The 22,850-nt window shown below is 34.4% G+C and overlaps 1 protein-coding gene across 16 annotated transcripts in view; it reads right to left on the bottom strand.

The window, feature by feature from the left end:
* MYCBP2 (MYC binding protein 2) overlaps positions 1-22,850 on the bottom strand; it is a 212,074-nt gene that overhangs the window by 140,570 nt on the left and 48,654 nt on the right. For 15 of the 16 annotated variants that reach the window (XM_062566861.1, XM_062566863.1, XM_062566864.1 and 12 more), the window contains 8 exons: positions 22,085-22,161; positions 20,318-20,522; positions 17,822-17,986; positions 16,969-17,127; positions 16,024-16,228; positions 15,158-15,303; positions 13,864-13,965; positions 5,116-5,223 (listed from right to left, as the gene is read on the bottom strand). In XM_062566861.1, coding sequence (XP_062422845.1) covers positions 5,116-5,223; positions 13,864-13,965; positions 15,158-15,303; positions 16,024-16,228; positions 16,969-17,127; positions 17,822-17,986; positions 20,318-20,522; positions 22,085-22,161 — 1,167 coding nt within the window. The remainder of the gene's footprint in view (positions 1-5,115; positions 5,224-13,863; positions 13,966-15,157; positions 15,304-16,023; positions 16,229-16,968; positions 17,128-17,821; positions 17,987-20,317; positions 20,523-22,084; positions 22,162-22,850) is intronic. The other variant, XM_062566867.1, reaches the window with a different exon arrangement.

The raw sequence follows: 22,850 nt of genomic DNA, 5'->3' as shown, positions 1-22,850 counted from the left end.
TGCATTTTTCCTGCCTCATCATAAGTGAACGACATACTGTTCTTAGGTGCTTCAAAAACTGCTAACAATATTTTGACTGCTGTTTTCAAAAATAGTAAGTATACAACCTTGAACATTTGGACAAGATTGAATTTGAGTAAGATTCTAGACATATTCTCATTTTTTCCAAAGTTGAATTGAATGATTACCTTGTGAGCAGAGCAAGTGAGTTAGTACTTTCAGTGTTATCCAGCTGGATTTCCACTGAACTTTGAAACTTCCATATCTTTATGACAGGAAGAAAACACTGGGGGGACGCTCAAAAGCACTTCCTGATGTCCATACATAGGGGCAGTTTCCATGAGCAACTTCATAATGATGGTATTTCAGATTCCTGGAAATCTTAGTAGTTGGGGAAAGAAACGGAGAGAACTAGTATAACTACTATTTGGTTAAAAAAAAAAAATCTGAGTGAAGAAAGAGCTCATTCAATCAAGTTAGCAAATGAAGTGAAGAGCTATAAATGAGGTGTAGAGGGGAAAAAGGAACACTTATTCAGGTCCATGTCACAAAACCTAGCCTTACACCTGGGGCAAAAAACTTTGTCACAGTTCCCCAGCTTAGTTTGCATGGTATTTCATTTCTCACTGACCAGTTTGGAGGAGAGGAAAAATGCTTCTAAGGATGCCTACTGATCCAGAAAAAAATGATCCTGAAAAAACATAGGATAACTGTCCCTTACTACTACAGCATTTGCCAACACAGATTTGTTTAGTTTAGCAAAGATTACCCAAATAATGGGTATCAGTCTAGTTACCACTGGTTACTATTGGAGACATACAGCCCCCTCACAGGATGTTCTGAACGCCTGATTAACATTTATAGTCTTTACAGATAGCAATGTTTCTTGAACAAACCAGCCCGTGAGCATAGCTTCTCAGCTGCGCTTCAGCTAAAATATCTGTAACCACTATTACAGGAGGTGAGGGAAAGTAACCTCCTTCTGGTTGTGAAATATCAACCATCTTGTGAGGGCAAAATAACAAATAAGCCTGTTGGATGCTTAAGAGGTTGCCATAGACCTTAACGGAACTAGTATGTAGAATCACATGTGCATGACACACAAGATAATTCAAATGCAAGTTAATTATGAACTCAAGAAGAATTCAAGTATCCTGAATTTTTCTACCAGTACTGGCTTGCTTGCTTATTTCAACCAGTAAGTAAATGCAAACAGGAAATGAGAGGCCAAGTTGCTTTTTCCATTGCTTGACTTGGACTGAAGTAAAACTGCAATCCTGAGCAATGGCAAAACACACTGACAATTTCCACGTACTTGTTGCTGTATCCCATATGAATTCAGAGCAGAAGTAGTGTATTTGACTGACAGTGTAAATGCTTAGGTATTTTCTATGAACTGGACAGTTTGTCAAATGGAAAGGTGCTTTGGAGGACTTTAGAGATCCACCTCTAGTCACTTTTAAGCAGAGAACAGAAATCAGGGAGACCAACTTCAGTGTTGTCTTTTATTAGGTATTCAACTTTAATTTTCAGGTGGACAAAAAGGCACACATTTATGATTTAATCTTGTTCTCCACAGATACCAGAAGGACCTTACAAATGATAAGAATAACTGTTATATCTCTTAAATGATTTACTCCAGAAGATGTATTTGTTAAGTAGTGGGGTTTTTTTTGCACGACAAGGAAACCACAACCATTTCTAACCTCCAGAGAATTGAGTCAAAGGTCATATCAATACTATATTTTGCACATCTGTTCAATAGAGGTAATTTCTTCAGAAGCATTATCTTTACTGGCCACTACCGATCCTGCTGAGCTCCAGCAGTTCACAGGCATGGCAGTATTTCACATGAAGAATTTTTCCTAATCTCCTCAAAATTCCAGGTACCTTCATGTAGTGAATTTTAAGCCTCCAAAAAGAATTACTGAGTGATGGGGAAGAAGGGCATACATGAAAGATGATACAGAAGTCTGAAAAAAAGAGATATAACTTAAAATGGTAGTAAATAAATATTATTTAAAAAATCCACTTTGTGGATGACTTTGTGACAAGACACAACCACAGCTGCTGATTATGTATTCTTGCGAGGTTAAACAAGTCCCTGCCTAAAGTGTCTCGTCACTGATGACAGTGTGTAAACCTGTTAAGTAAAAAGCATCTTTGAAAATTTTTCTGCAACATTATTTTCTCCTAAAGTCTTCTGCAACAAGCCTTCAGTTGCGTTTTGATCTTGTTTAGGAATACACGGCATTTGAAAGTAAGACTACTAGACGATGGAAATGTTATGGAAATTAAAGACTCCTGCATCATTCATATCTAAGAACTACGTTTTCACTGTCAGTTCTTCTTCAGTGAATGCTTGGAAGTGCCTCAGCCTTCAGAGAGTGTATTTTACAGTTTTGAGAATGAACTACAACTAAATTTTCCTGGACTATCTGATAATTTGGTATTAGCATTTGCAAAGTGGTTGATGTGCAACGTTTTTCGTCAGTCTAGGTTCAGCTTTTTCTGACCTTTGTCCTTTTGAGGGGATTTGGTTTCATACCGTTTAGAACATTTTCTAGTTAAAGCAACTGCCTGAATACAGGAAAAGGGTCGCATTTCCTACAAGTGTTTAACTGACAAATGTTTGCTTTAATTTCTACTCAGTTGATTACTATAGCTGAAAAAAGGAAAGACATATGCAAACTTTTATATCTCTTTTTCTACTCAAATCCCCACTGATCTCCAAGGATTAGAGATGTGGAGCTAATTTTCCTTCTCAGTTTCAAAGCATTTTGAGTCCCAAGAAAGCGCCAACAACTCCTTTCTATCTGCACTTGTGATGGAGATACAAAGATAAGAAATACTATGCTCAATGCATTCCTTGCAACAACAGTATTGATATGCAGACTGACTATCAACCCTGACTGAAGGATTTGAAATGAGCAGATGACAGGTGAGCTTCTCAGAAAGGAGTGTTTATAATAAAGTTTAAGTTAGGCCATAATTGTCAGTGCTGAAGAAGCTGTTCACATTCAAGTTTATACATGTCATTATCACTTTAAGTTCTGCAGCTCCAGAATTACAGGCCTAAACAGGTACCAACCACTTTAGTACCAGTCTCATCAGTACTACCAGTTAAAATAAATTTTCCATCTCAGAAAACCTTGAAGGTCTGGTTGGTGTAGTATTTAAAAGACTACTTTAGGAGAAGCATCAGAAATCAGAGTGCCGGTTTGGAAAGCATCACATTCAAAAGTAAGACAAAAACCATTCAATGTCAATGTTATCGTGTGCCTGCGCTGAAGTCAACATTACAGCCTCAGATTGCTTGAGATTAGTGTCTTTATCTTCTACATATAATAAAAGAGGCTTATAAGGCAAGCCTTTTGAAGATTAGGTATATTTCTTATCCTTTTCACATGAGTTCCCCCTCCCTATTACTTCAGTAACAATCTACTTCACCAGTTTTCTTTTCCCTTTGAAGCTCTTCCAGTAGTTACGAGGTATGTCTAGCTTGCAGTGAAATTTGTGGTGTTCTTTTGGGAAGCAATCTTCTGTGGCACAGAATGGTCTCAGAGTTTACTTCTAAAGATGTTACTTCAGAACAGTATTCCTCGACAGTTCTACAGAGCATATCTGGCAAAATCTTTCAACATAATACAGACCAAGAAACAATGAAAACCTCAAACTGACACTAATACGTAACTTTTGTAAGCAGATACTTGAGGTAGCTAAGAAAATATTTTCTGCAGAACTAATGGGAGCTCCAACCACCAACATGCCTAGCATGTACAGAGGTATGCAGGATGAACATGCTCCTTGCCTGTAAGGACAAGGGCTTACAAAGCTGTACAACTAGCAAAAGTATTCAGATGAAAAAAAGCCATCTGTTAACTATCACTCAAATTACAGCATTCAGTTTCCTTATGCTTTCTCTTTCAGAATGAAAGTTCTGTCTGATTAAGATAAATTTCTTTAACCCATCTACAGTTAAAGTTAAGACTGTATATTATACAAATACATTAGATAATGTATATTATACAAAGGACGGTATTCTGCTTTTATTTTCCTAAAATTAACTTGAAATAATTTCATGCTCCAGTATGTTTATAATTAGGTATGTATATTACCCATACACAGACTGAAATCATACCCAAAAAAGCTTCACTGTCATAATTTGCATGTGTGCCAAATACACTTCACTAACTTCTGTTGATTCAACTGAAATGCCATTCTAACAATTTTTTTCTCACATTTAATTATTCTTTAAATCAGGATTCCAGATCCTCACTATTTTAGGAGCTTTCTGCTTACTTCGCTCAGATCTGCTATCTATATTTTACATATTTGTTTGGTGTATATATATAGACACGTGCATGTGTGTACGTATATACGTATGTATTTATATGTATAAACTTCATGCAGATGATCAAATTTGTGACAGCTCAACTTTAATAAACTCATTTGAAATATTTAGTAACACACTATCTTGCTAAAAATTAGACATTAAGAATACTAAGTTTAATGAATTAGACAGACAAATAAGTGTCAGAGATAAAGACACTCCATACTTAAAATTCTGCAAAAGAACATTTAACTCCAATGAATACTGTAATGTAAGAATTACACTTTTGCTTATGTTATTTTATTTAAATATTAAAATATTTCATTTCTAAAAAAAGGCTTATTAATAGACTGCCTACTATGAAAAGCAAACTTAATGCTAGAATTAACAAGACTAGAATAAATGAATTAGCAGTTGTCCAGATCTACAACACAAAGGTTGAAAACAGTAACAGTCTGAACATCATATCTGAGTCACTGAAAGGTGTTAAAGTTTTCTATGGTAAAATTAAAAAGCTTTAGGAATGAGAAAACCTTAGAAACGAGAAAAAGATACAGAAAAAAAATGACATCCTTCAAAGAAAAAGGAAAGAAACAAAGGTGATGCAGACTATCTAAAATTTACACTTTTAAAGCAGGTCAACATCTAAATGCGTTCTCTTTCTCCTCAGGTAAGAAATACTAACAAGGAAAGCAGAATCCAAAACAGAGATTCAGCAAATGGAAGAAGTGACTGGGAGGATTGGCTTATTTCCACCCTAGCCAATAAGGAAGACCAAATACCTTTGTGCTTGTCCCGTTTATGCTTTAGTTGTGCTGGATGGGGTCTGATTCTGGCTAGAGCCTGTTCTCGATGGTTCATAAAAATAGGACCAGGAAATACAAGGGGGCCTGAGGAGAAACATTTTGCACATGCATAGAAAAGCTCACAAAAAAAGTGTTAAACAAAATTCAAATTAAAAGCAATGAAAAAAATGAATATTTTACTATATAATAATCTTGTTTTTCTAAATTCAAGAGGCCACAATTAAAATAAATTTGGTATTTCTTGATAATAAGACAAAAACACTATGCAAAGAAATGATAAATATCCCACAACGACAGTTTTACCCGGATTTGTAAGTTTGCAACTGTACTCCAGGCAATGGAAATATAGACTCAGACTGGAGTAAAATTTGACAGTGAATATCCATTACACTCTTTAATAGTTAAAATTAGTTCAATTATCATGCCTTCCATCCTAAAACACTGCATTCAAAACACTAATTCAGAACAATCATACTACATCAATGCTAAATGAAAGAAAGTCCACAACCATAAGACTGTTTATAATTACCTTTTTAAAATTCACAGTTACTGTTCGTAAAGAAAATAGTGAGCCAAAAACACCCGTTCTGGGAAGAGAATTATTTGAACTGTGATCTACTTGTTCATTTTGAAATCTGTTTAAGTTATTCTTTGAAATTTTCCCTTCTATGTAAAAGCCAAGTCTTTGAAAGATCTTTATTTGAGGAAAGAAATCATATTTATTTGAAACTTTCTCTAGATTTAATTTTTTAGTCTTTATCCCTACAGTGCCGCACTGAATTAAATTGAGGATGATTATGTCTTGATCATGGGCCAGCATTTTATCGTCCAAATCTGTACTTTTTCCCTCAGCTTCAGGAGTTAGCATGTCATTATAAATTTCTTTGGAGGCAGCATCTCACTCTTCCAGAAGTCTGACATTCAATGGAAACTATGAACCAGGAGCTGCTAAATTCTGGCAAATGCTTCTCTCACCATTCCACAAATTCAGTCCTTGCTTGTATTTAAAAACAAAAAGCAACAACAACAAAAACCCCAGTGTCTGTGTGTGATGTCATAAATACCTTAATGGACCTATGAAAACAAGTATTTTTTCCCAATACCATACCAATATTTTGTCACCCCCAATACCAATACTCTATTTCTTTAGCTAATCTTTGACAGATTAATATATGTTAACTTGTTGTAAATGCCCTTAATCCCAGGTTTCCTGACTATTATTCATTTAGATCCTTAACTAATAGGAAACAGTACGAATAGATAATTAAGTGAAAATCATGACAAATCTTTGGGGGTTTGGAATCTTCAGATGAAGAAACTTGTGTTTGCACATTGACGTTCACAAGTCTTGGTATTAACTACTAGAATTATACCATACTTTAATTAAAAAGGCAAATTAGAAGTGTGTTAAAATCCACTATTGCCTTTGCCCCTGGTTTTGAGTTTCATATCTACGTTAGCTAATCTAGCGTCTTTATTTGTACATGTTTCTATGTACAACAGATTTTCTATTGTTCTTTGTTCTACTGTGTTTATTTGAACTGTCTTTATCCCATCTGAACCAGAACAACCTGCCTTGCTAAGAACTAACTCCTCTAACAATCAAACACAGTTTGCTTTTTATTTACCTTTATCTTATGGATTCCTCCTTATTTGTCTTGCTAGTTCACTTTTCACAGCCTCCTCTCAATCAGCACTTCCATTTAATAGACATGCCATACCACATTAACGTATTTGCTAGAGATTACTTTTCACCAGACCATTCTCTACTTTTAATTTCATATTTCCAATTGTTTAGACTCATCACCCTTTCCCCCTTCTGAAGCTGGAGGGAAAACACTGAGGAGTCACCTAATGAGGCAGACCAGGAAAAAGCAAAAAAAGGGAGAAATGAATGACAGGCAAACAAATAAAAAAGCTGAAAGTGTCTGAAGAACAAAAGATAGAGATGAAAGCTGGATAAAGAATAGGAGGAAAAAAGACTAGAGTTAAAAAAAAAAAAAAAAAAAAAAAAAAAAAAAGCAATGGTAGACTGGGACTTGCTTACCAAGAAGTTCCTAACGAAATGAAAAGCCCAGGAAAGAGTGCAGACCTGACAATATGAAAAGAGTGAAACTAAGATGAGAAAACAGTTGCAAAGAGAGATTCAAAGACTAAGATGATTGTAGGTTGGACCATATGGGACTAAGATATTTGTGAGTGATTGACTGAACAGAGTATCTATGATCACTAGAAAACTTAGGGAAAAAAAATTCAAAAGTTCCAGAAAATGCTAGAACATAGTCAGGGGACCATATCCAGCCTAAAGACAACCTCTGATGTTTTGGCATTAACAAGATGGCAAAAGAGAGAGAATCATAGGACAGAAGGAACTGAAGTACATTAGGGTGAATAAAAGAATTATAAAAGGTTTGGGAGAGAGAGAACATATGGAATGCGTAAATGTAGCCAACTCCTGCACAGTACTAGTAAGATGCTGCCTTTAGTTGCCAAGTCATTCACCTGAATTATACTCTTCTATTCAAGATGAAATGTCTATGACAGTATCTGACCTTCTAACCAAAACAGGATTTCTCCTTGCTCCTGAATATCCTTACATCCCCTATATTCTCATCTACTACATAAAGAATTTGAGTCCAAAAACAAATTAAAGGCAAGATTCCTCCATGTTGTGATAATTTGTGTCTGCTTTACGTAACAGAATAGGCAAGCCTGTTCAGCTGCTTGGCTTTTTATGCATGCCAAATCCGTAATATGACCATAATATAATAGGAAACATCTAGTTTTGACTATATGATTCCTGCATTTTCAGTTATGTGCTGGCAGCACGTAAAGGACCCCCTTCTCCTCCTGCAAATAACACCACAGGAAACTAACCACTACAACAACTCATCGAGTCCATATCTGCTTTCTGCTCATGTCCGAGGTCTCCAGGACAAAGTGAGCAGTATTTGGAGTCTATGAATTGTTCCAGTGGATCAATTCTGCCATTTGTTAGACATTTCCTGTATTTTGTCAAAAAGTGCTCCCAGAGGATTATTTGGGGAGGAAAAAAAAAAAAAAAACACACACAAAAACTCTGCTAGAAGCCTGTGATGTAGACCTGCAAGAGGAATAACAATTTATTATTCTTATCAGTTACTTTTTGGTAGCTTAAGTTATACAGTGCTGTTATTTTACACTGGGTACTAGATGATGCAAGAATCCACCTTCCTCTTTAACTTTTTAATAGAATGTCTTCGCACAGCTTAGCTGCCAAGTCAAACATCCCAATATTAGAAAATGTCAAAATTAGGGATTTTCTTTCTGGATTCTACAGAAACAAGTCCATTCAAAATGGTCCTCCTCTTGCAGTGAGTTAAGAGCACAGAGGAAAAATAATTTATCCATAGCACTCTTGCTTCATTTCATAGCAAAATAGAATGTGTTTTCATTAAATAAGGTAGTGAACTACAGGAAAAGTTACATGAAAAGTCACCTAATGTGCACTTCGGTGCTTTTGAATAGTAGACTATCTAAGCACTTAAAAGTTTCACAGTTTCCTATCCAATTTTATTTTAAAATATCTCTTGCTAAATAATTGCTGTTTGGCTGGCTGTGACTAGAGAACTGAATTCAAGGACCTTGATTGCCCTCTTCTACACCAATGCACAGAGCATTTCAGACTACCTAAGGAAACAGCACACGACCGCATAATTTAAGATTCTATCATGAGGTGCATACACAAGCAGTAGAAATTGAAGTTGCACAGAGAATCTTGCTTGTTCAATGTCTTAACTTTTAGAGTTTTATTTCAGTTTTTGATCTTTTAAACACAGTAGTTTTCTGTATACATTTAGTAATTGAAGCCCACATCTGCATAGCACTTCCTACTGTAAAATCATATTTTTGGCTACTGAAACAAAAGTAAGAAAAAGAAAAAGAAAAATAATAAAAGAGGGGAGTAGATACCTAATACAGAAGAACATTTATCCAACTGAGCAATACTTGCTAAACTTTACAGAAAAATAGTTCACACATTTCAGAAAGTGAAATCAAGGACAAATTCTTAGTTTCAATTCCACTAAAAGTGGAAAACATTCACTGAGATAATCTCTCATTTCTCATCTTAAAGAAAACAAAGATTAATATTCCCATGAGGCAGAGACAATAGTGAAGTTGCACCATTTAAGCTGCATTTTTCAAACAACGAATAGTGATTTATTTTCATGGCAGAAATACTGCTGGAGAACACCATCCTGCCAGGCTGGCATTGAGGTTAAGTTTCATTTTAATTATTGATACTGTTACAAGTATGAGAATTTCTTTTAAGAAGCTCTGAAACAAACATAACTTGCAGGTCCTCAGAGCATCAAAATAAATATTTAACTAACAAACTATAGACTACAACTTATTTAGCTGCACTAATATTCAGTGAAAATACTGTATTTGAATGGCTAGTTCTGCTGTAAACTTAGGTATACATTCAGCAATGAACAAAAATCACTGTTACTGGCAAACTGATTTCAAGCTTATAGTTGCTTGGACAGATGTTGAATATATTTGATTATCAGTCTACTACAGTAAAAAATTAGCAAATTAACTGAATCGGTTATTCTCCAGAAAGTCAAAAACTGTCAAATACAGTAAGTCTCAGCTAATACTGTCTCAGTACACAGCAGCTTTAACTAAGATTAATTAATTTCTAAGTAATTTTTTCCTTCTAAGTAAAATAATATTGAAAGAAAATAGTTATCCCTTTCTACAAAGGCATCAAAAGCTAAACCTTGGTTAATCACACACGAAATCTGTATCTTGGTAAGGATTATCTGAAGGCTTTTAGATCACGAGCTGGGACAGAGAAATAGTAAAACAGCAGTGAACAGAGACCATTTATTATCACCATATTAACAGTTATTTCTGTACCTTTAGTATATTAGTTAAATAGTTTAAAAACTGTTTTCATATTCTTGCAGCCTGAGGGAATTATCTTTAAGCAACAGACTGAAATTGTACTGCTTCTAAGTTTTGACTGTTTCTAAATTACTTTAAATATCAATCATGAGAGCCGTTAAAATGAAAAAGTGAAAGTTGTGAAAAAGAAGTAATGAAAGAGAAAGTCATGAAAAAGTCATGGAAATGGCTGTCAAAATTAGCTCACTAAGTAAATGATGATCTTAGCTTCATTACTTTCACTGTACAAGGTAGTTCATATATGCTGTAAACAAGTATATGGAATACAATTTTCCCACCACCTTACATGCTCCCATACATTTCAGAACTGAGTGTTTATTTTCAAGATCCCAAAGACTGACATACCATCATTAATTTATTATGCAATTTAACTACTTCTTTTAAGTCTATCTTTAAACTAATACACTGTATTAATTGCAATAATACAAGTTAATGGAATTCAACTTTTTTTTTTGTTAAACAGCTATTGCTGTCTTACACAGGGTTTAAAAAATTTACTAGTAAACTGAACATATTTACAAATGTAATCTTTTGCATATACTGTAGTAACACCTTAACTGGCTGACCTAGGAATTTTACAGTCTGCTAAGGCATAACTTCATGCCACAAGACTATGAAAATTAGTGTTTGGTCATAGAGAAAAACTCTGTATATCCTAACCATGTTCTGAACATTCCAACATATGGAACTTCCTCACTACCAGAACAAGGAGTAAAGTGCATCTGCTACACTCACCTTCCACCACTCCCTTGAAGTCTTAAATCAGCTTAAAAAGAACAACAAATTTCTTTGTATAGTGCAGATCCTCAGCAGCTCCCTTACCATCTCTCAATTTAAAATGAGTAGTGAAAAGCTGAGACATCCACAAATAATTACGTTGAGGTATTCTGATTTATCCATAAAATACTTTACTATAACACAGAAGCTATGATGAATTTCAGCTGGCTATATTTCTCATATAGTTCTTATGCCAGATTGAAAGAAGTAGAATTGTGTTCCCTCCACTGCTCTTGCCAAAGCCCGCAGGCCAGAAGTAATAATAAGCACCTAAGTGAAGTAGCTGTAACCACTGCCATAAAAAGGAAGCAAAACTGGTCATCTGAACACACTGTATTTATTCATTGCACTGACAAGAGCACAGAAATCTAACCAAGATTATTGGCACAGACCCTTTTAAGTTTTTTGAAATGATAATTTATCTCACAAACTGAAATTCTGTGTTTCACTGATAATGTTAAGGAACTAATTTGTAATTAAAATAAAATTTTTTTCTTTAGTTCCTTAGAAGGAACAAGGACAACTGATTCTAAACAAAAATTATCAACCATTTACAATTCTATCATAGCAAGTATAATCTAATCTATCTCCCAATGAAAACCACAAAAAAAGAAGTCTTTACCATGAACTACTCAGTATATATAAAGTTTTTCTCCCCTGCACGGACTCTCGTGTCTTTCAGATTTCTCTTCTTTATAAGATACTACTGAAAACATTTGATCAACAACATTCAGTGAGGTATTGTATTCTTGACTAAATCAAATGTAATACCTGCTTTGCTTCTTGCTGATCTGGCACTGAAGAACAAAAGCCATACTTTAACCCATTATAATGCAAGAATCATAATGAATCACTGCAAACCTGAATGGAAGCCCTTCACAGTGCTAACTTGGCCTTTAACTGATTTACCAAAGCTTTCAGAGAAGCAAAAGGTTAAAACCTTTCTTTGGATCTTTAAACAGCCATTTGAACAAGCAAGGATTTGTGTATGCACAAATTTTAAACAACTGTCCGTTCTTTTGAACATTAGTTTAACTTAATTTTTTTAGGTTGCAAAACTTTTCACACATCAAAATGAAAATCTAAGGGATATGAATGTTCCAGGTCTCTCTCGTGAACCAGAACGGTAACGTAAGAATTCAAGAATGTTGTTGCTCTATCCACAGATTCATGGAAAACAACAGCATTTTTGGATGGAGAAGCAGCAGACAACTCCGACACTTTCACCTGATAATATCTGATTATCTAAATCAAGACCAGTCAGAGTATTTGCAAAACCCTATCACCAGCTTCATCACATAAGTCATTCTGAACTTAAACAGGAGATTAATCTCTGCCCCTCCAGGCAAACACACACACTACACCTCCAATATAGACAAGTCTAGGGAATTTCAGCATTCTTTGATACAGTATATGACTATGTCCATATGTGCAATAAGCTGGCCAACAGTATCACTTCAACTCCAGCCCCTATACACCTACTAAATCAGTAATAAAAAACACATTCCTAATATTGATCACATGAGGTTTCGTTAGATCCAAAACATTTTAAGAGATGGAAAACAGAAATGGGACATTACTGTCTGGTTCTAGTTCCAGTCACAGTTAGGATGTAGATTACCAAAAAAATCTTGTAACATATTAGAAATGGAAGCAAACTGAAATGCTCCTCTGCTCTTTTTTTTTTCTCCCTGCAGATACTAAAAACTTATCTCCTAGCTCCATCATCAACCTTACTTTTCTGGGTTAAGTAGTGGCCTTGCATGATCCCAGGGGATTCAAAAGCCACAGTAATAAGCATTTAGGAAAAAAAAAATTAGACACACTAATGTCAGACACTTTAGTATCGTCAGCTGTACCTAGTATTTGCCAGGAGTATGCAGCTCCAATATGAGATAGACAGAACAGTACTCCACACCTAAGCTAAAAGCAACCCCTGGAGAGTCAAAGAAAAATAAACTATCTGTCCTTTTCCACATGTATAGGAAGTTAAATTTCTCTTCCCACCTCCCATATTTCTATCAAGACTAGTAATTTCTTGCATTCAAGTAAAATAAACCCAAAAGCTGTTTCACACAGTTCACTGGCTTGCAGGCTTGCAAGGCTTCTATCCCAATAAAGCAACAAAATTCTGATCACAGGAAAACAAAGTTTATGCTTATGAATGGAAAAAAAACATTAGTTTCCCAAACTGAAAATTGTAACTAATTCTTTAAAGGATAATCAAAATGGTATTTACTCAGGAAAAGCCTATAAAACTTAAAGTTGCTCCTCTTCCCAACAGAAGAACTTACCAACCACGTCAGCATGCTTCACTAAAATATCATCAGTTCAGACTCAATCTCTCTATTTACCAGATTAACACTTTGAAGTATTTTAAAAACAGGAGGCATACTGAAAAACCTGTCAAAGCACAACTTGTGTGAAAACAATCAGCAATTCCTGAGACAAGCAATACATAGGGCAAGGAAAGTTTGAAGTGATACAGAGTATTTTCTAAAATAGTTTGGTTGGTATACCAGAATTTTTTCATGCTACTCAAATATAGAAAAAAATCCTTTCATAAAATACAAGAATTTTTGCTTATTAATGTTATACTAAAAATTCATTAAATATTATAACAACATAACTCATACCCACCAAGAATAGTGCTAGGCAGGTATATGGTCATTTCAACTCTTTATATAAGGTAGTATTAAGCATCTACATTAAAAAACACTATTCAACTAGGAAACAACAAAAAAGAAAACTGACTATATATTAAATGCTAATCATCATTAAAATTCCAATTCTAATGAATAAACTTCAACAAACATACATTTTTTACAATTTTCCAAAGTAGGCTAAAAAACATAAGCTAGCTTCTCAGGTTCAGATTTTTGTTTGTAAACTGTATTGGTCTACCTGAGCAAAACTAATTAATTTCCTTTGCTAGAAACTGGACTAGGAGGTTTGCTTAAATTATTCAAATCTCTCATCAGTAAGATCACTTACCTCTTCCTTCTTCCAATCTGTGTCTCCTATTTACACGTTGCCGCTTTTCTTCTTGCCGTAACTGAAGGTGTTCTTCAATATTAACTCCAGGAACAGGAACAGCTGCATCAATTAAGAAAATACAACATACAAAACTTTCTTTAAAAATGTTTTTGTAGTAATAAACCCTAGTAAAACTTGTTGAGTATATCAAAACTTCTGCCTACTACCTGTTTTTTGATAGAATATTTAGAAATAAGGAAAGATGACAAGCAAATTTCAGGTGTTCACATATCTTAGGCCTCATCTCTGAGCTTCTTAATTTTCATGAGTCTACAACAATTTCAACATCACTTATGTACTTTCAGGTCATGAATGTGATTATTTTACAATCCTTTTCTATACTAGTTGCTACTTCCATGTAGGATTAAGGTCTAAATATGCATTTAAATACAAAAAATAAAAGAAGTCAAGTCAGAGCTATCAAAATCTCCTCAAAACCTAAAACTGCCCAGTTGTAAGTACAAAGAATAAGATACTAAAAATGTTTCTATAACAGATCTTTTAAGATCCCAATCTGTAGTTTCCAATTACTGTATCACTGTCTTTCTTTCCCTATGGTATTTTTTGGTATTTTTCACATTCCTGGCAGTTCATTTTCTCCAAAAGTTTCTGAGAAGAAAAAAGAAAAAAAAATTCAAGAAACAATATTCCCCATCTTTTATGTGAAATTTTACTGCAACGATCTCTGGTAGAAAGATTATAGCAAACTTCTCAGGTTATCACAGAATGGCAAGAACAACTTTGAAGTATCAGTATTAACATCCTAATGACACAGGTCAAAACAGCACACATCTATAGTAAGTCACACATAAAATGTTTCACTTACCAGAGAAATCCCTCTTTATGACATCCCTAAGGAAAAAAAGCTTGTCTGATAGGCAACATTTTATCCAAATTAATAACTGTTATACTAAAACTGTCACATAAGTCTGAAGTTCAGTAATATGACTGCAAAGAAAAAACTGCACTAGTTAAGACACAAGGCCTTATCACACATGACGGGGCGGGAGGGAATAAAAACAAAAAAAACAAAATGCAAACAGACCTGAAAAGAACAGCTCTGTTTCTACACTAACCTGTTACTCTGTTTCAAGTTTCAAAAGTCAGCAATGATACCAATTTTACTTAATGAGTACAAACAGAAGTCTCAAGGAAAAGAGTAATACCTACTCCAACTGGAAACAAAAAACTGCTGTAAGAAAGTGAAACAAACAAACAAAAAGTAGTAGTATGCTAATTTCACATCACTTACCCAACAAGAGATCTAAAGGTATCATTTCTTTCACAGCATCAAGGATTCCTCTTTGCCTTGCCTCTTGGCCATCCAGTTCTCTAGCACATGCCTTGCAGCAGCCACATACAGCACAGCCCGACTCACCTGAGCCACAGCCGCAGATTCTGCAGCAAACAGAGTTGCTTTATCATTACCTTTATTTTCATGCATCACTGATACCTTAGTATTTAAAGCATACCTTAGTATTTAAATCATTAATGCCTACAGACAGAACAGAGTAACAATGTAATTCTTCCTGAGATAAATAGGAAGTATAGCTAGCTTAAATCCTAGATGCTGTTGCCTGATGCCAGAGAGCACATAATGACCACAAACACCTGAATTGGCTTCTCAGCATTAAACTTTTCTTCATTTAACTACAGTATACTACACGAAACACAAACAAGGAAACAATGAGCACATGCAATGCTGGAGAAGATGGTAACGGCAATACATAAAGCAGTGACTTTATGCAGCTCAAGTCTGAAAAAACAGGCAAAAGTAAATGAAACAAGATAAAATTCTTCTGTTACAGGATGAAGAAAGGTTATCCCAAAGCCAGCAGCTCTGTCATTTGGACTACAGTACTTTGTCATCTAGGCAGGGGGCAAACTGTATTACTCTATATTCAACAGCTTCTAGTAAAGCAGAAAGTATATCCTAAACAGATGTAAATACATTTCAAATGAATTATCTGCACCATTTCAAGTTATTTACAAGAATTTTAACCTACATCGGATTTTAAAAGCACTTATCATTTAGGTAAACTTTAGTCTAAAATTGCATTGTGAGAACATAGTAGTTTGGTTTACATTCAACAGACTACCACTAATACATTTCCTTACCCTCCAGGAACTCTGTCAGGCCGCCCACTACTAACACAGCTAGCTCCATAGCCTGTGCAGTCTCCGCAAACAGTGCACACCATGCACTGCTCCAGCTTCCATTTATGCATGCCTGGGGGACACATCATTGACTTCTCGTCTTTTTCATCTAGTTCTTCTTCTAGGTCTTCATCCATTGCTGTTGCCATGTTCTCAACTCCAAAACCTATTAAGGTTTGAAACATCGAAAAGTAACTGTTTTCTGAGGCCAATGGCGGCTACCATTGAAGAAGCTCTGAAGAACACTTACACATCAGACTTTGAAAGGAATGACTAAATATGCCTGATTTGCATGCTCAATCAGCATGACTACACTTCTGAAATCTCTCCAAGCACAGGCTGGGCTGGATACCTACGCTTTGCAACTAAAAAAGCAATTAAGTATTTATATCCAGTATACTAGTAACAGGTCAATTACTCAGCAGGTGTAAAACATTCCAATCCTGCAAGGTAGGGGAGACAGATTCCTCACATCTAGTCTTAGCAGTTAAGGAAATATTAAGTTATATGGAGAAAGAAGCAGATGTACATTCAGGCAAATGGGGCAGCCTTAAGACTGAAGGCAATCAAGGAAAGGCAAAAATTTCTTCATACTAGGGCAACTCCATAGCAATATGACTGCAGTGATGAAGTTTGGTTTTGTTCTTTTGTTTTAAAGATAAGTTTTCTTTCACTGCTAAAAGGAAAGCTATTGAGATTTTTTTTTTTTTTTTTTTTAACACATAACTGTATATTAGTCTGTACAGAACACCAAGCGCCTGACAGGTGCAGTGAAAGCATTTAAGTGCATTGTACATACTTAAACTGTAGTATTAGAATTACAGTTTGAATAAAATGCTTAGCTATGCTTTTTTACTTGTCATATTTTCAAGAAAAAAAAAAAAGAAATAAATCTGAGTTTCTCACCTTTTCCTCCCTGGCTCATGGATCCTGTGTCTCGTCCACACTGTCCTTTATTATTTACACCAAAAGTCCAAACTTCACCATTTTTCATTAATGCACAGGTGTGAGCTTTGCCCATGGCTACCTGAGTCACAAAGTGCCCTTTCAAATCTGTTACTAAACCTGGGAGATATAAAATAGTTCAGTAGTAAACAATACTTCCTTCCTGAGAAGAAAACATCTACAATATAATAAAATTATTAACGAGTACTGACAATTCTTAAATTAAGGGTAAGAGAGAAAAATAGCATATACCTAGAAAAGCTGCTAGAATAAGAAGTAAAAGCAGAATTAGTCTTATTTATTCTAAAAAAAAAAAAAAAAAGAAAAAAAAAAAAAAAAAAAAAAAGAAAAGAAAAAGAAAAGCCCTAAAACCAAAACTAGCCCCAACTGGAATTTCTTTCTTTACTATTTTGAAGCTGAGATGTACTGAATCACAAGCAAATTCAAAGCAGATCATCCTATAAACTGAGAAACTTACAAGGTCTGATCTGCTGCCTTTCTTCATAACATGCCTCATTTCCATGACTTTTCCCTGTGTGGCCTTCCAGCATCTAATAAAATAACTGATTTTCTCTTTCTTAGTAGAAGAGTTAATTTTGGTATTTGTTTCTATTTTTTTCATGTATTTTCAAAGTCCTCAAGGAAATTGTCTTCTCTTCCTATCCCTCTATTAAATTTCACTGATTCAGCAGAGATTCAGAAAGCTATCAAAAGAGTAGGGAGTATATAAACCTCATTTCCACAGGCTAAAACTTTCTTCTACATTGATTCCAACTATTCTATTTCAGAAATCACTTCAAGACAAAAAACTTACTTGTACTATCGGAGTAAATGGCATCTTTTCCAAACATGTACAGTTCTCCATCTTTTGAAATTACAGAACTGCTTCCATTATTGCAAGCTGTAGATATCACAATCTTTCCTTCCATTTTTATGATTTTTTTAGGTTTATAAGGTTTTGACTGTCGTCTACTTTTAGCTTTAATAAATAAATAAATATTCAGAAGTCATTCTACAAAAAAACCTTAACGACAGTTTTTACCACAAACTGTAACATTTGCTTTTGTAAGCAGAAGTTAGTTGTCAGACTGTTACTTAAAAACTCGTTCAGTATAGTCTCCTGGTCTAATTTTTACTGGTTTCTCTAAAATTTCTATGGCAAGCAAAATCATGACTAAATAGGTATATTCCAATGATGATTCTTCAAGACTATATACATATATCTGCACACACACTCATATATGCACACGCACACATTGCACTGACATAAAGCAACTCATAGTCAAAAGTTTTCAGATGGCAATAGAGACTAATACACAAATGAACAGTAACTTCAGACAGATGTTACAATTTTATAAGCTTTTTTCCTCTTTTTAAAGAAAAATACTGAATTCTCAATGTAATAAGGCTGTATTTCTAAAATATTTGAGTCACAACAGATTCCAGTAAAGGGAAAGGGGAATAAAATGGTTAAAAAAACAGACATTCACATCTCCTCCACATATCTCCCTTCACACACAATACACACAAATACACATACGTTTTCTAGCCTCAGACAACAAAGTAACTGCACAGCTCCTAAAGGCTAGACAGAACAACTAATAGCTACTATTACCATCTGTGAATTTTTGCCCAGGCCAGAAAATTGCCAGCTGTCTTTATTACTGATAAATACCAACTCTAAGCAACTGTCTCCCCAGCTAGGTCTAAAAGAGACTAACTTCTGTAAACAGTTATAAAATTTGGGCACGTCCACTCTAAGCCAAATTGGAGAGTGTCAAAGAACCAGATGAATCTGAAGACAGTTAAAGTTTTAAAAGAACTGCAAAAGACCTTAACAGTGTGTTAGATCTTCTTACTTAAATTTCCCTGGTTTAAACAAAAACAGTAATGGCAATTTACTTCACAGTAAAGCGCTGAACTTAATCTAAATTTTATATGAAACAAAGTATACAACAAAAAGATTCAGTTTAACTGTATTTTGGATGACTTCCTAACAATTTCTCAAATTTCTCCTGCTTGTAAATACATTTCCTGAAATCTTTTTGTCTAAAATGATTAAACTTTTTAAATATACTCTGCTATGCTAGAAAGTAGTTTGATTTCATTCCACAGTAGATTTGCATGTAAGATGACACTACAAGGTTACTTCAGTAGATATCAAGTTTGTTACTCAGACTTTTATACAAAAGTACTAACTTCCTCATCCCTGAGCACATTCAAGAATCCATACCCAGTCCCTAAAATATTCAGTATTTTCTCCCTTACACCTTAATATGCATTATCAAATCTTAAAATACATTCTTGCCTCTTTTGCGTTACATTAAGAGAGAAAAATGTGCATTCATGAGATTACTGTTAATATAATTAAGTCTTTCACAGGAACACATTTATAGCAAGTTAAATGTTTTGTTCCTGCTTGAAATCACATATATAGTCCAATGAATTTTTGTTAACAACTTTCTTGAAATATAAATCTACCATAGAGTTGACAGAGACAAAAAGTTGGACTCTACCCCAAGCTAAGTATCAGGATTTTTAAATTCTAACCATGTAACCACTACATAAAGACTTCAATTTTACACAGAGATTTGAGTATTATTTATCTGGATGAGTTAGGCTTTAATACTATTTGAAAATATGCACTATAAAATGTGCATTATATTACCTCATTAAAATGTATGCAATTACAGAACGACAACTCAGAAAGATCAGCTTTGTTCAAGACCTTCAGGAGCTAGGCATTTATCAGAATCCTTTACCTTCCCCCCCCCCCAAGTGACCTAACACAACAACCTGTTTCCTAAAGTGAAGTATTTAACTTCTGAAGACTGCAATTATACAATTGCTAATTCATGACCTTCCTGTTATGGGGAAGCATTAACTTGGAAAAAAACTGTCCTCAAAGTTCTCCAAAACAATAGGGAAAAGGCAAGAGTTTCTTTTTTCAGTTTCAAGACAAAGTCCCAGTTAGATTTTTATGGCCTTTTGACCAAAAACATCACCCCAATACTGGAAAAATTAGAAAATTTTTAACAGTAAAGTTCTTGTAACAATCAGGTATTTGCTTCAGAACACAACTTCAGTTAGTTGCTGTGCTCATACACTATACAGATTTTTAATATAGGGTAATTATTTTAATGTATCGCTCAGACAGGTAGTCCTAATCAGATCAACTACATAAAATACATCTCCTAATTCTATTAATGAAATGCTTTTATGTTCTTTGAAAATCTTAGCACCGTTCCTCTCGAATTAACAGGTGGTTAAAAGGCTTCTATTAACCACGGATCAGAAACATCATACATACTCGATTCACCATCTTCTCCTTTACTAGCAGAACCTGTGAAGAATATACTTCCATCCTCTGCAACAAGTAAGGCATGTGAACCATCATGTCCAACAGAGAACTGAATAATCTTTGGAGATTTTGTGATTGGTAGTTCAACCCATTTTCCTGCTGATGGACCGCCTTGTTTGATTCCAAGGCTCTGATATTTGCCAGTATAATAAATCTAGAAGAAAACAGTAAATCATTTCCAGTTATGTCACAGCACGTTACCTTTGTTTTGAAAGCATGTCATTTTCAAAATGTACAGATTATTTCCTGATTTTTATTATGTGATTTCAGTATCTCTATCCTAAATCTATGAATTTTAATTTCACGTAGGAAGCATTTTGATTAGGTTCTACTTCTTTCGAAATGTACTTTCTGCTGTGTCACAGGGTTAGGTTTAAACGCAGTTGTTTTACTAGGAAAGTGGAAAAATTAAGGGAAAATATTCAGAGGAAACTAAACATTTAAAACATTTAAGAGAAATGTCAGGTCCACATAGAAACCATATGGTATTACAACAATGAAAATAAAAATTTAACAAATGACTGCACATTTTACATGGGCTTTAAGGCATGCATTACTTAAAACAGATTTTCAGTAAACGCACAACAGTCACTAAGTACCCAAACCATAAGATACAATATAATACTTCACACAAACAAATACAGAACTACTACTAAGGACAAAAAGGCTTCCTCCAAAACTATGTTATTCAATAGCACTACAAAACACCTCTAAGTCAACCTTCATGCATACCTAGCGGTGTCTTAATTACACCCTATGCAAAGTATTTCATGTATCAGTAAGCTGAATACACCACTTTAGAGACTAAAACCAGGAAATTTGTTCATTTTAATTTGAAGAGGCATTTGTCAGTCTGAGATCAAAATAGTCTGCCTCCTCTAATGTCTGAAGAGTCCTGCTTTATCAAATCTTGTATTTTTCATTATTAAATTTTACTGGGAACAAAATAGTTTGTATTGTTTACGACCATTTTCATTAATCTTGTTGTTTCAATAGGGGGTAGCAACGCTTCTATCCCAATAAAGCAACAAAATTCTGATCACAGGAAAACAAAGTTTATGCTTATAAAAGGAAAAAGAAAAAACATTAGTTTCCCAAACTGAAAAAAACACAAGTAGTAACATGAAAAGTCACAGTGAGAATAAGTAAAATTACTGTTCATTTCAATGAATATACAAGTGCCTCAGAAAAATTAAAGTCTCCACTAAGAAGAACTGTCATATTAAATTACTAAGAATAGGTTTAAACTCAACTGAAATGTTCATATAGGGAAGTCTCAAGACAATTCTCTGAAGCATATGAAAATCAGGCTGGAATTTAAATAAATGACTGTGGGAAGATGTTTATGAAAAGCCATGAAGAAGTCAAAAGTCTGAAAATGTGCTAATACACCATTTGTAGAAAAAAGGTAACCCCTCTAATCCAATACAGAAAGCCCCACATTGTCTCCAAGTAAGACTGACTGTAAAGATGACTATAGATTCTTTGAAACATTTAAGAATAGATTTCCCAAGGGTTCCAAAATCATCTGTTTAAATTTTCAATTAGCCATTTTCATTTTTTCCTTTAAAGAGGGCTCTGATGATACAGTCATATAAATTAATTCTAACATGTTAATAAAAGTAGAAAGGAATTGTGGAAATGAATAATTAAATTTAAAAAGATTTAGCAATATATTGATACTATTTAATATTTACTAGAAAATGTTTCCAATACCTTTCCGCTAGCAGTTTTCATTAGTGCGAATTCTCTTCCAGCACCAAGGACAGCTGATTCCTCATCAAATCCTGTACCTGCGCAAGTAAGATTTCAATTTAACAACTGGTTTCAGAGATCATTTTCCTCTTTACAAACCTAACCTTGTCAGGGATAATCTGTCACTGAAGTTGAACCATAAGAAAGCTTCCAAAAAAGGTGCTAGTGAAATGAAGTTCTGTTAACACAAAAAGAGTTCAAAGGAAAAAAAAAAAAGAGCTAGCATAAAAATATAAGAGTAACTGCGTTTGGTCAGACAGGAGGTCGATCTAGACAAATATCCTTTTCTTCTGAAAAAAGCAGAAACCTAACAGAGCAGAACAAAAAAGCAAATGCCAAGTGATATTTCCCCAAAATACTTCTTAGACACCAACGATTTTTACAGCTCAGAAAATTCTGATGTAAACATGGTTTCCAAGTGTTCTGCATCTTTCAATACATTCATTTTCCATGAATCCAGCCAGCAGGCCCTTAAACTTTTGTAAACTTTGTCTCATGACAAAGAGTTCCATAGCTAAACTATACGTTTTATGAGCATTATTATGAAGTTTAAACTTCAAACAATGCTATATTTATTCTGAACTAAACAAGAATACTGGAAGGTGAGAACTATTACGTTTAATTAGAAAGCTAGGTGAACTCCATGGATAGCACCACAGACACTCATTTCGAATAGCAGTCTTTCTATAAGGGTCACTATGAATCAAATAACAATTAAGCAGTTTCA

Source organism: Rhea pennata, chromosome 1 (assembly GCF_028389875.1).
Source record: "Rhea pennata isolate bPtePen1 chromosome 1, bPtePen1.pri, whole genome shotgun sequence".
In the NCBI taxonomy this organism is placed as follows: Eukaryota; Metazoa; Chordata; class Aves; order Rheiformes; family Rheidae; genus Rhea; species Rhea pennata.
Note: the sequence above shows the minus strand (reverse complement) of the source record. Positions and strands in the feature narration are given on the sequence as shown.